We start from the raw sequence: 14,770 nt of genomic DNA, 5'->3' as shown, positions 1-14,770 counted from the left end.
GGCACTTCATTCTAACTTTCTGTTCCCTGGGGTTGGCAGCGTTAGTTATCTGGTAAGAGAAACAGATCTTCATTTAGGACAGCACCTACCATCCTTAAATATACACAGCTCCAAGAAATGAAAACCTCTCAGACATATCCATTTTCTATTACACAATGTGGCTGTTTTACAGTCTTCCTAGTGACTTTCACCTCAATTCCGTGAGCTTCTCAATCCCAAAGCCACACTTTGATGTAATTCTGAAGCAGAAAAATTAGACACTCTTTCTGAGCATCATTTCCTGTGCTTACAGTTGCTGCAATGACCCCACCACCCTCATTCTCACAGAGACTGCTAATTCTTAGCTTGCAGTTTGGGAGGTTCAGGGTACAAGACTGGGCAGTCCCATGAGCTCAAGCATCTGGTGAGGATGGTGGAGGGGCAAGCACATGGCAAGCAAGGAAGAAGGGAGGGTCCTCAACTCCCTGGTGAGAACCACACTTTTTTTTTTAAAGATTTATTTATTTATTTGAAAGGCAGATAAGTTACAGAGAGGTAAAGGCAGAAAGAGAGAGGTCTTCCATCCGCTGGTTCACTCCCCAGATGGCTGCAACGGCTGGAGCTGTGCTGATCTGAAGCCAGGAGCCAGGGGCTTCTTCCAGGTCTCCCATGTGGGTACAGGGCCCCAGTGACTTGGGCATCTTCCACTGCTTTCCCAGACCATAGCAGAGAGCTGGATCAGAAGTGGAACAGCTGGGACTCAAACTGCAGCCCATATGGGATGCGGGCACTACAGGCGGTGGCTGTGCCTGCTACACCAGAGCGCCAGCCCAGAGAACTACATTCTAAGGCCAAGCCCCCAAGGACCACAAGCTCTTCCACCAGGCCCACCTCCTAGACAACATCATTAGATCAATTCTCCACCCTTAATCAATCAACCATTTTAATTCATTAATTATTAACATAAGACTTTGGGGTCTAAACATCTGCATGAGTTTGGGGCGTCAGATCCCAATCAAACTGTAACAGACATCATTCTCACGAAGGCCTTAAATTCTTGCCTGACAAGGTCCCAACCCTGGACACTGTGCCCACAGCGGCCAGGCTGAAGCAGCAGCACCTCTTCCTGATTAGATCCCTGACAGTCGCAACGAGGCCTGGCTCAGCCCCGCGCCTCAGCGCACCTGCCCAGATCTCCCTCTTCACCAGCAGCTGCTTCGATGGGCAGAGGAAGGCACCTGATGAGAAAGCTCACAACTCACGGCGGCCCCGCCCACGTGTGCACGTCCATCTGACGCAGCCTTTCCTTGTCCTCCCCGAGAGGAGAGGGTCTCTTCTTCGCTCCGACGAATCCTCCCATCCACGCTCTCGACCTGCCTCGTGCCTCAAACCTTCTCAAGGATGGGCAGGTGAAGTGACAGATCCGCTGACGTCCTCCAGGCTTAAACGTGCTCGCGGTTGCTACTGCTTCCAGGAGGAAAATCTGAACTCCTCATGTGATTCACACAACTCTGTGGGCCTCCTCTCACTCTGTATTTTGGCTGTGCTCTTTGCAATCGCCTTCTCTCTGCCTGGAGGAGGGCCTCTGCTCTCCTGTTTCCGTCTGAACTCAGACTACCTGATCAGGGAGGTTTTCCCTGTCTCCCACACCTCACCCAAATCTGGGCTGGGGGCCCTCCTAAGTAGACTAACTGCTGCTTCTACTTGCCCCAGCACAGTACTGACCACCACTGACTCAACTCCTCCACTAGGTTTGCTGAGTGCTGGCACCTCCCATTATAAAGTAATCAACAAGTACCTGTTGAACAAGTGTGTTTATGAATTCTGCGAGTCCATATTTCTAATTCTTGGTTGGCTCCTCTATTTTAAATTAAGCTGGATTGTTTTTAGAGTTCAGTACTCTCATGTTTTTGGCCCTTAGTCTATCTACCCCACACACTTTTTCCACATTAGACACCTCTTGGATGAGCTTTCATCCCTTGGCCTCATCTCGGGCTCACGCCCCAGCGGAGGTGTACGGTGCAGCAGGGTGAACAGGCACAGTTAGCCGGTCTCGGGCTCATGCCCCAGCGGAGGTGTATGGTGCAGCAGGGTGAACAGGCACAGTTAGCCGGTCTCGGGCTCACGCCCCAGTGGAGGTGTATGGTACAGTAAGGTGAACAGGCACAGTTAGCCGGTCTTGCTTGCTGCCATCTGAAGCACAGTCTGGCAGGCAAGCAGGGACCTCTTTTGGATTTTTGCACATGCACACTGAACGCACAGAGACAATACGATACCACAGGACAACCATCAGTAGACGGAAAACGGAAGCCAGCAGACAAGTACTTCTTCCTTTCATCCCTCAGGCAGCCAAAGGTGTACAACAGAGGTGGCTCAAGGGGACTGAGCCCCTGTCCTTAAGCAGAGGGTCACACAATAACACATCCTGCCTTTATCTTTTCCTCCCTCGCTGGATCACTTGACCCAGTCCCTACTCCTGTCCTCTGTCCCTTAAGACCATGTCCCAAGTAAATTATTTAAACAACAGTCCATGTTTCAAGACCTGCTTCTGGAGAGAACTGGGTTATGAGTCTCTTTAGTATTAGAAGTACTCAGAATTTTACTCTGCTTTTCTTATTTTACTAGGGCTAAGAGAAGTCTAACTTTGGCCGGCGCCGTGGCTCACTAGGCTAATTCCGCCTGTGGCACCGGCACCCCGGGTTCTAGTCACATTTGGGGCACCGGTTGTGTTCCGGTTGCTCCTCTTCCAGGCCAGCTCTCTGCTGTGGCCCGGGAGTGCAGTGGAGGATGGTCCAAGTGCTTGGGCCCTGCACCCACATAGGAGACCAGGAGAAGCACCTGGCCCTGCACCCACATGGGAGACCAGGAGAAGCACCTGGCTCCTGGCTTCGGATCGGTGCAGCGCCTGCCGTAGCGGCCATTTGGGGGGTGAACCAACGGAAGGAAGACCTTGCTCTCTGTCTCTCTCACTAACTCTGCCTGTCCAAAAAAAAAAAAAAAAGTCTAACTTTAATTCTTCCCCTGCTGTCACCATGCTCTTCCTATTTTCAGACAGATTCCTCTTTATTATCAGTGAACACTCCAAAGAAACATGAACAAATCAAGCCTCCCTGCCATGGCATATATTTCAAACCAGGAAAACATATTTCTTTTAAGAACAGGAATTTTACCCCAATTTTCATATTTATATTAAAAACATTTTGTTAGCATTGCAAAAAAGAACACTCATTAAATAAACAGAACTTTCTCAGACCTTCATGGCAGAACCGGCTAATTTTTTGGCAGAGGCTGAATTTTAATAAGCACAAAAGAGAATCTAAGCAGTTAAAAAATACCTTGTAGAAGAAACACACTTAGCACTATGAAAGAAGGTGAAGGCAGAAAATCTCCCAGTAGAAGTACAAAGGAAATCCAAAGTAAACAACAGGAATATTTATGGGAAAATGGCAGGGCCAAGTTGCTACTTATCAATACTCACCTTGAATGTAAATGGCCTCAACTATCCAGTTAAAAGACAGAGACTGGCTGAATGGATTAAAAAACAAAACCCAGCTATTTGCTGCCTACAAGAAACACATCTCAACAACAAAGATACACACAGACAAAAAGTGAAAGGATGGAAAAAGATATTCCATACCAACACAAAGAAAAAAAAAAAAAAAAAAAGCTGGTGTAGCTATCCTAATATTAGACAAAAGAGACTTTAACAAAAAAAAAAAAAAAAAAAAAAAAAAAAAAAAAAAACTATTAAAAGAGACAAAGGGCCGGTGCCGCGGCTCACTAGGCTAATCCTCCACCTTGCGGCGCGACACACCGGGTTCTAGTCTTGGTCAGGGCACCGGATTCTGTCCCGGTTGCCCCTCTTCCAGACCAGCTCTCTGCTGTGGCCAGGGAGTGCAGTGGAGGATGTCCCAAGTACTTGGGCCCTGCACCCCATGGGAGACCAGGAGAAGTACCTGGCCCCTGCCATCGGATCAGCGCGGTGTGCCAGCTGCAGCGCGGTGGCCGCGGAGGCCATTGGAGGGTGAACCAACGGCAAAGGAAGACCTTTCTCTCTGTCTCTCTCTTTCACTGTCCACTCTGCCTGTCAAAAAAAAAAAAAAAAAAAAAAAAAAAAAAGAGAGAGAGAGACAAAGAAGAGCACTATGTAAGGATGAAGGGATCAATTCAACAGGAAGATGTAACTATTAAAAATGTATATGCACCTAATTACAGGGCACCTGGCTATTTAAAAAAATTTTAAGGAATCTAAAGGGAGACAACAACTCCAAACCAATAGTAATGGGGGACTTCAATACTCCACTTTCAGCAATGCACAGATCAACCAGACAGAAGATCAGCAAGGAAACAGCAGAGTTTATCGACACTACAGACCAAACGGATCTAATGGAAATCTACAGAACTTTTCATACTACAGATGTGGAACACACACTCTTCTCACCAGTGCAGAGAACTTTCTCTAGGACTGAGCACATGCTAGGCTTTAAAGGAAATCTCAGCCAATTCAAAAAAACTGAAATCATACCATGCATCTCCTCAGACCACAATGGAATGAAGCTGGAAGTCAAGACTCAAGAATCTCAAAACATAAAGAAAGGACTCTGTGGGGAAAAAAAAAAAAACATCCTACACGGAGGATCTCTAGGAGACCTCAGAGCAAAGAAAGGGTCATCAAAGGAGACACTCTTCTCTGAAGGGAGAACAGAGCATCCACTTTAATATGGCTGTGTCCAAATACCAATGGAGTCTATGGTCACAAAAGGCCTCCATAGCCTTGGCAGCCCATGACAAGAGCCTCGGATGACCAGTGACCTCACAAAAAAAGAGTGTTAATTGTTAAAGGAACAATAGTAGTCACTGTGCACTTGCTCGCCAGGTAGGACTTCTGTCCCTATTGAATTGTAATATGAGAATCCACTGCAAATTATCTCCCCAAACTGTAATCTATATGTTGTGTGGGGGTGTGGGGGCAAATTGTTGAAGTCTATGATTAGCATGGAGTTGGTCCTCTGTATATAAAGTCATACTAAAAATGATCCATAATGAAGAAGGAGATGGGAGAGTGAATGGGAGGTGAGAATGGGAGGTGGGAATGGGAGTTCGGGGTGTGGGGCATGGGGGTAAGAACCATTATATTCCTAAAGTTGTATCTATGTAAAAATGTATTCATTAAATAAAAAAAATTAAAAAATCTCCAAACATATGTAAACAGGGCTGGCACTGTGGCATAGTGGGTTAAGCCACCCCCTGCAGTGCTGGCATCCAATATGGGTGCCGGTTCACATCCTGGCTGCTCCACTTCTGATCCAGCTCTCTGCTGTGGCTTGGGGAAGCAGTAGAGGCCCAAGTGCTTGGGCACCTGCACCCACGTGGGAGACCTGGAAGAAGCTCCTGGCTTTGGATTGGCAGCACTGGCCGTTTCAGCCATCTAGGGAGTGAACCAGCAGACTGAAGAGTGTGCCTCTCTTTCCCTCTCTTTCTCTCGCTCATTCTGCCTTTCAAATAAATAAATCAATCTTAAAAAAAAAATATGTAAACACATGAAGACTGAACAACATGTTCCTGAATGAACAGTGAAGAAATCAGAAGAGAAATAAAAAAAAAAAAAATTTGTGGAAACGAATAAAGACAACAACACAACACACCAAAACTTACAGAATATAGCAAAAGTCATGTTAAGAGTTAAGTTTATAGCATTTGGTGCCTACATCAAGAAATTAGAGAGGCACTAAATAAATGAGCTATCAATGTATCTCATGGACCTTGAAAAAAAAACAGAAAACCAAACCAAAACTAGTAGGAGAAAATAATTGAAATTAAAGGAATAAACAAAATTGAAACAAAAAAAAAAACCACAAAAGACCAGTGAAATGAAGAGCTGATTTTTTGAAAAAATAAACAAAATTGACACACCAATGGCCCAACTAAACAAACAAACAAACAAAACAGGGAGAAGACTCAAATCAATAAAATTAAGAGATTAAAAAGGAAATGTAACAACAAACACTACAGAAATAAAAAGAATCATCAGAAATTACTAAAGAGAGCTGTATGCCAAGAAATATGGAACTTAGAAGGAATGGATAGACTCCTAGACACATACAACTTAACTAAATTGAGCCATGAAGACACAGAAAACCTAAACAGACCCACAACCAAGATGGAAATTTAATCAGTACTAAAGACCTTCCCAACAAGGAAGAACCCAAGACCAGATAGCTTCACTGCTGAATTCTACCAGAATTTTAAAGAACTAACTCCATTTTTTCTCAAGATATTCAAAACAACTGAAAGGGAGGGAATCCTTCCAAACTCCTCCTATGAAGCCAGCATTATCTTAATTCCTAAACCTGAAAAAGATGCAACAGAGAAAGAGAATTACAGATCAATTTCCCTGAACAAAGACACAAAAATCCTCAGTAAAATACTAACCAATCAAATTCAACAACACATCAGAAAGACCATTCACCCAGACCAAGTAGGCAGGAATGGTCCAACATTCGCAAATCAATTAATATGATATATCAACATTAACAAACTGAAGAACAAAAAACATATGATTATCTCAATAGATGCAGAGAAAGAATTTGATAAAATACAACATCTTTTCACGATGAAAACTTTAAGCAAACTGGGTAGAGAAGGAACATTCCTCAACACAATCAAGGCAGTTTATGACAAACACGGCCAGCGTTCTACTGAATAGGGAAAATGAAAGCATTCCCACTGAGATCTGGAACTGGTCAAGGATGCCCACTCTCACCACTGCTATTCAATATGGTCCTGGAAGTTTTAGCCAGAGCCATTAGGCAAGAAAAAGAAATCAAAGTGGTACAAATTAGGAAGAAGGAAGTCAAACTCAAACTATCCCGATTTGCAGATGACATGATTCTATACATAGCGAACCAAAAGACTCCAGTAAGAGACTATTAGAACTCACAGAAGAGTTTGGTAAGGCGGCAAGATATAAAATCAACACATAAAAATCAATAGCTTTTATATAAACAGAAAATGCCACAGCTGAAAAAAGAACTTCTAAGATCAATCCCAATCACAATAGCTCCTTGTAGAATTACAAAACATTAAAGAAATAAATAGAAGACATAAAAAAAAAAAACTAAAAAATCTTCCATGTTCAGGAGTTGGAAGAATCAACATCATCAAAATGTCCACACTACCAAAAGCAATTTACAGATTCAATGTGATACTGATCAAAATACCAATGACATTCTTCTCAGATATAGAGAAGAAAAAAAAAAAAAAAGCAACAGTGCTGAAGTGCATATGGAAACACAGGAATCTCTGAATAGCTATAGCAATCTTATACAACAAAAACAAAGCCAGAGGTATAACAATACCAGATTTCAAGACATACTACAGGGCAGTTATAATCAAAACTGGTACTGGTATAAAAACAGATGGGTAGACCAATCGAACAGAACAGAAACAGCAGAAATCAACTCATGCATCTACAACCAGGTAATCTTTGACAAAGGAGCTAAAATCAACCCCTGGAGCAAGGACGGTCTCTTCAACACATGGAGCAGGGGAGACTGTATCTCCACATGCAGAAGTGTGAAGCAAGACCCCCACACTGCACAAAAATCCACTCAAAATGGATTAAAGACCTAAATATATGATCCAATACCATCATAATATTATAGAACATTGAGAAAACCCTGTAAGACATTAACATAGGCAAAGATTTTTGGAGGGGCTGGCACTGTTGGGCATTAAGCTAATCCTCTGCCTGCAGCATTAGCATCCCATACGGGCACCAGTTCTTTTTTTTTTTTTTTAAATATTTATTTTATTTATTTGAAAGACAGAGTCACAGAGAAAGGTAGAGACAGAGAGAGGTCTTCCATCCACCGGTTCACTCCTCAGGTGGTCGCAACGGCCAGAGCTGCGCCGATCCAAAGCCAGGAGCCAGGGGCTTCTTCCAGGTCCCCCATGTGGGTGCAGGGGCCCAAGGACTTAGGCCATCTTCCACTGCTATTCCAGGCCACAGCAGAGAGCTGGATCCGAAGAGGAGCAGCCGGGACTAGAACTGGCGCCCATATGGGATGCCTGCGCTTCAGGCCAGGGCTTTAACCTGCTGCACCACAGCGCCGGCCCCGGGCACCAGTTCTTGTCCCAGCTGCTTCTCTTCAGATCCAGCTCTCTGCTATGACCTGGGAGATCAGTAGAAGATGGCCCAAGTGCTCGGGCCCCTGCATCTGCGTGGGAGACCTGGAAGAAGCTCCTGACTCCTGGCTTCAGGTTGGCCCAGTCTGGCTGTTGTGGCCATTTGGGGAATGAACCAGCATTTGGAAGACCTTTCTGTCTCTCCCTCTCACTGTCTATAATTCTACCTGACATATAAATAAAATAAAAATCTTATAAAAAATAACAAGTTCTTGGAAAAGATGCCAGAGGCTCAGGCGATGAAAGCCAAAATTGACAAATGGAATTATATCAAATTGAGAAGCTTCTGCCTTGCAAAACAAAAACTCAGCAAAGTGAAGAGGCAACTGACAGAATGGGAGAAATCATTTACAAACCATGCAACTGACAAAGGATTAATAACCAGAATCTATAAAGACTCAAGAAACTCAACAACAAAATAAACGCAGTGAAGAAATGGGCCAAGGACTTAAACAGACAGTTTTCAAAAGAGGAAATCCAAATGGCCAACAGACACATGAAAAAATGTTCAGGATCACTAGACATCAGGGAAATGCAAACCAAAACCACAAGGAAGTTTCACCTCGCCCCAGTCAGAATGGCTTTCATATAGAAATCAACAAATAACAAATGCTGGTGAGAATGTGGGGAAAAAGGTATCCTAATGCACTGTTGGTGGGAATGTAAACTGGTACAGCCACTGTGGAAGACAGTATGGAGATACCTCACAAATCTGAATATAGACCTACCATGTGACCCAGCCATCCACTCCTGGGAAGCTACCCAATGGAAATTAAATCAGCATATGGAAGTTATCTGTACCCCTATGTTTAAATTTACAATAGCTAAGACATGGAGTCAACCCAATGTTCATTAACTCAAAACTGAATAAATTATGGGATATGTACACCATGGAATACTACACAGCAGTTAAAAAAATGAAATCCTCTCATTTGCAACAAAATGGATGAAACTGGAAAACATCATGCTTATGGCAATAAGCCAGTCCCCAAAGGACAAATACCATATTTTATCCCCAGTCTTTGGAAACTGATAGAGCACCTAAAAGGTAATCTATAGATGGGAAATTGACATTTTGAGGTGCAATGACTTTGACCAGCCCTTGTCTCAACTGTTGAGGAACAGTTTTTTTTTTCTTTCATACAATTTGTTGAATTCTTTACTTAGTACTGAGTTAATCATACATTTATAAATTTAGTTGAAAATATATCTTAGTAAAAAATAATAATGGGAATAGGAGAGGGAGAAGGAAGAAGGGTGGGAGGGGAGGTTTGGTGGCAGGAATCACTATATTCCTAAAGTTGTATTTATGAAATACGTGAAGTTTGTTTTCCTTAAATAAAAGGTTTCTGGGGGAAAAACACCTTGTGGAACAAATTTTGAGGCTCCATTACACTGAAGTTGGGTTATTATATCTGTCTTTGGATCAATTCCTTCCACTGCTATTAGATACAGTACTATCAGATGAAGTAGGCTGCAAAATATTCCACATCAAGTAACTATTTAAGGATTTTATTGGTTAAGCTAATCATTCATATTTTGTTACTATAAAGTAACAGTCAAAGCAGAAATATTTGCTGGTAATTCACAAAATAGGAAAAAGTATCAATTGCAGATTTCATAGCTAATGATAAGAGTGATGAAATCCTGGAGGGGCTGGCGCTGTGGCATAGCAGGTAAAGCCGCCACCTGCTGTGCCGGCATCCCATATGTGCGCTGGTTTGAGTCCCAGCTACTCCACTTCCTATCCAGCTCTCTGCAATGGCCTGGGAAAGCAGTAGTCATCTAGGGAGTGAACCAGCGTATGGAAGACCTCTCTCTCTGCCTCTCCTATCTCTGTGTAACGGATTTTCTAATAAATAAATAAAACTTAAGAAAAAAAAGAGGAAGAGATAGAAACTTTAAAACAGATCAAGAAAGAAAAGGAGAAAGTGAAATTGTGCCATAAGTTTGGGAGTTAAAAACAAACTTAAGACCAGACACTATTCAGTCGGAAAGAACTTATGAAATTTTATATGTGAATATGAAGCATTTCAATAAGCTGTTCAGCAATTTTCAATGAGAAGGGACTGGTTCTGATGTAACCCTGAGAAGTTAAAAGGAGAGGTGTTTTCTTTTGTTTTTGGAAGGGACAAGAAGAGTGGGGGCTCTCCTCTGTAATACTGCTGACTGTGGCTCTGAGCCAAACTCCAAAACTGATTGATAAACTTAATGTTTGTTTTTAAGCAATATAACTGTTAGATCAATGAGGTGTAACTTTACTTAGAATGAAATGATCCAATTAAACATGGGGCCAACCCTAGGGTGCCCTGCACCTGAGACAGCAGGCTTCACAGCACCACCACCTGTAAGAGGAGGTCACTCTGACCTCCTGACAGCTTCTCAAGGAGGTGACTGGTGAGGGAACTGGGAGAAAGCACGCATCTCTGAACTCAAGAAATCACCGCATTTCTCCTCTTCCCCCTGGATTCTCACTTGAATCCTCCATTTCTCTTTCCCTCCACCCCCATCTTCCATTTCTCTTTCCTTCTTTATTCCCACACCTCAACCATGCAGGTGGCTGGAGGAAAAAACAACTGTATTCATAAGTCTGCATAAGGCATCTCCTATGCTGGCTTTTGGGAGAACTTGAAGTTTAATTAAGCACAATGCAGAAACATCAAGGATTTCAGTGTGAAGTGAAGACAGGGATGTTTCCATCCACTGGTTCATTCTTCAAATGCCCACGATAGCTGGGGTTGGGCCAGGGCCACAGCCAGGAGCCAAGAACTCCTACAGATCTCCTACCTGGGTGGCAGGAGCCCCATTATATTTTGCACCATCACCACCGCCTTCTAGGGTCTGCACTGATGGGAAGCTGGAGCCTGGCCCTGAACTCGTGCATTCCTGTGGGATGCAGGCATCTCAACCACTGGGCTAAATGCTCACTCTCAATTTTTTAATTGCCTAAGGGGACACAGTTTGCCACCTGACCTTGGAGCCAGGCTGTCAATCCAGAAAGTCTGTCTACAAGGCTACATATTTATTATCTGTATATACCACTGGTACACAGAATATCCAAAGGGGAATACAGGAAATACAACATGGCTGATGCTACTCTGGGCAGCAGGCAGAAGACAGAAAAGGAGACACAACAGAGATGTAAGAAGGAAGTCAAGAAAGTATTGTCACGGGTGCCAGCACTGCGGCACAGAGGGTTAAACTGCAGCCTGCGCTGCTGGCATCCCACAGGAGCGCTGGTTCAAGTCCTGGCTGTTAGATTTCCAATCCAGCTCCCTGCTAATCGCCAGGGAGCCCGAGTATTTGTGGTCCTGCCACCCATCTGGGATACTAGGATGGAATTCTGGCTCCTGGCTTGGGCCTGTCCCAGCCCCAGCCATCGCAGCCATGTGAAGAATGAACCAGTGGACGTCATCTCCACATACGCCCCTGCTCCTGCCGACTCTGCCTTTCAAACAAATACAGAAATCTAAAAAGAAAAGACAGTATTATCATAAAAAGTGGACTTTATTTAGACCAACTACTCAACGTTTCTAACTTCTTTAGCTAAATAACCAATCCAGTGAACGACTTTTATGCAATGAAGAGTTATAAAATAAATGATTAATGGTGCCCACTCTCAAAGTATGCAAAATCTACCCTAATAGAAGAACCACGTCAGGAAGCAGTGAATGCACATGAAGTTTCTGGATTTCTTGCCACACTGTGAGTATGAGTGAGCGTGCCATGCGCAGTGTCTCTCTCGATCTTACTCACACACACATACTCAAGCACACGTTATGATATGGAATAAGCTACCTAGATCTTGTTAAGAATCACAGCCACACACAGACTGCAAAAATAAAGCCAACGATTTTCAGTGGAGCTCTGCCCCAAGCATACCTGCTTCTGGATCCTGGTTGAAACGGCAGTACTTGGTGGTTTCCAGGGAAGGTAAGCATTGCTCTATGGGCACCCAAACGTACGTCTCGGGACACAACAAGTCAGAAGGTCTATACTGACCCTAGAGAGAAGGGAAGGAGAAAGGCAGAGGCGTTTACCAACAGTGCACAGCAACTCTCAGACTTACAAGCTTCAGGGAAGGTTTGCGTTGCACATGTAAACGAAGTCCGTCCCGAACGACTTCACTGAGAACGGGCCGCAGCCTGGCCAGGGACTGCCCCGGCTCTCCGAGTGTAGCCACATGCCGCTGCTGAGGGTGCCTGTGATGGGTGGAAGCTCTGAGTATGCATTCTCTTTTTGAAGAAATATTTAACATGCTTCTCGCTGAGCAGACTGCTAAAAATAGCAAGGTCAAGTCACTTTTAATTTAAGAGTTAAATTTCTTTTCAAATATTAGAGCCCTGTATATAATGAACTTGCTTCATAAAGTGAAAATTTTACTGTTTTTATTCAGAACTTTAAAAATGTATTCCAATATTTATTCCAGTCTAACGTACTTAAAAGTACTATCTTCCCAGTATACCAATACTGATAAGTATACAACAGAGAAATTTTAGACACATAAGAAAATTTTCAGAGACACATCCATGATGATCCTTTGATTTTCTTCAAAAATTGTTATTTTAGAAAAATGATTTCTATACTTGTATTTCTAGCCCAATTATACACCCAAATCTAAAACAACAGATTTAGTAGTAGAACAAAAGCTATACAATAGATACTGATGAAAAGAATCCTTCGTTTATAAATAACGTGGCATATAATTAATAGGATGGAACAAATTAGGTGAAAGCAAGTTATGCTCTGAGTTTAATTAAAATTCCAAATATCCTACCTCTAAAATTTAAAATTAAAAAATTATACAAGATAAAATCTGGTGCAATGTTTTTAAGCACTTTTACTGGGACCCACACTAAAAAGTACTTTCTGTATTACCACGCAGTGAATGTGTGCGCAAATGTAAAACCTCCTGGAAATGCATCTTTTACAAGTGCTTACACGTGTTATGTTCTTTTCTACTTTATTTCAATTTTTAAAAAATGATGCTCTCAAACTACCAAAGCTATTTTCACAGATAGCAAATGAGTCATAACATAGTCTGGAAAACATTACTAGTGCCAAGATCCATTACCGAGACCACTGCTTTGGGGCACACTGCCTCCCATCAGAGGCCCAAGGACAAGCCTGCTCAGTAAGTCACTCCAAGCAGCTCCACACAGATAGCAAGTGACCACCACAGACAGGGGAAACGGAATACAAACAAAAAATGAGCAAAAGCACTTCCTGCTGAGAGGCGGAGAAGGAGATCTATCAGGGACTTAAGAGACTGAATGGATTAAATCTAGGGCAGGAGGAAGGGGAGTGGGAATACTGTAAGTGAAGTCACAGAGCTGGCCTTGGCCGACGCTGAGCACAGGAAACAATGGGGCTCTGCGGCGATGGAAGCGTAAGATGGGAGGTGTGGGATAGGGCCTCAGACCAAGTTTCAAGCTTCATTCTGGATGAACTGAGAGGCTTGCGGACTGAATGTGGTCCTACATTCCACCAGGAGCGGGTGACGGGATGAAGACTGGAACTCAGTTTTTCTGGACTGTTCACTGCTGATGCCTTACCACCTGCACGTCAGCAGTGAAAAGGGAAAGTCCCAGGGGGCCTGCAAACTAATCTAGTATTAAAATCGACTACAGGATTCCTTAACACAAGAACCAGTCAAGAGCAGATTCCACGCTGGCTGAACAGGGAAAGACGTGCTGACTCGAGCAGGGACAGAGAGCAGAACAGCAGAGGAAGAGCATTCCCAGGGAGCGCGGGAGAGAAGCCTGCAGTGGAAACTACCGGAAGAGCAGGGATGCCGTGCACGGCAGCAGGCAGGACACCACGCAGGACTCCCACGGCCGGGGCTGGAGGAGACAGCACCGCTGCAGCCCATGCCACTGAGGGGGAACCCTGTGGACCACACTGTCTTCAGTCTGGCCTGGAGCCCTAGCAGGGGGCAGGGTACCCACCCAATCCAGCGAAGGAAAAGCACATTTTTTTCTTCCAGCCCTCTGTATCGGCCCCAGCAACCGGCGGGAAAACGGTGCCATCTTGACTGCAGTAGAGGCCGCAGCGGCTCTTACACACACAATCAGGAGATTTTACCAGAGGAAAACAATCTGCATTTCCTACTGACTGAGTCTGGCAGGGAGGTTTGATGAGGGCTGGGCACCCACTTGGGATGGTGGGGTGCTCCACCCTCTCAACCTAGCACGCAGGCTCCAGTCTGCACCCACACGCAGCCAGCTCGGGGAATGACTCGGCTCTCTCCGGGGACGGGGCAGGCTTGTAGGGATGAGGGGGATTCTCTGCACCCCTCGACTGTGGGCTAGGAGAGGGGGTGTAGCTGGGGCTCTGGGCAATCACTGTGTCGGCATCAGCGGCGCGGAGCTCCCTGAGACCCTGGGGTGCTCACTGCAGAGTTCCGTGCTCACACTGAGGACTGCACAGATCGCTGTGCAGTGCATGCAGCAGTGTGGGTGAGGGTTGTACCCGCTGTGGGCTAACCCCAGGCATTGATCACCCTGGAAGAGGAGGTGAGGGTGTGATTACTCCAACAGGTATGATCGTACCCTTCCCCTTCTGACAACAGAGGTTCCCCTGCCCAACCTGGGAGTCACCCTGC

At 44.4% G+C, this 14,770-nt stretch overlaps 1 protein-coding gene across 14 annotated transcripts in view; it reads right to left on the bottom strand.

The window, feature by feature from the left end:
• ATE1 (arginyltransferase 1) overlaps positions 1-14,770 on the bottom strand; it is a 182,962-nt gene that overhangs the window by 29,487 nt on the left and 138,705 nt on the right. For all 14 annotated transcript variants that reach the window (XM_008270609.4, XM_070057113.1, XM_051824254.2 and 11 more), the window contains one exon: positions 12,049-12,169. In XM_008270609.4, the coding sequence (XP_008268831.1) occupies positions 12,049-12,169 (121 nt within the window). The remainder of the gene's footprint in view (positions 1-12,048; positions 12,170-14,770) is intronic.

The sequence above is a fragment of the Oryctolagus cuniculus genome, chromosome 15, assembly GCF_964237555.1.
Source record: "Oryctolagus cuniculus chromosome 15, mOryCun1.1, whole genome shotgun sequence".
NCBI lineage: Eukaryota > Metazoa > Chordata > Mammalia > Lagomorpha > Leporidae > Oryctolagus > Oryctolagus cuniculus.
Note: the sequence above shows the minus strand (reverse complement) of the source record. Positions and strands in the feature narration are given on the sequence as shown.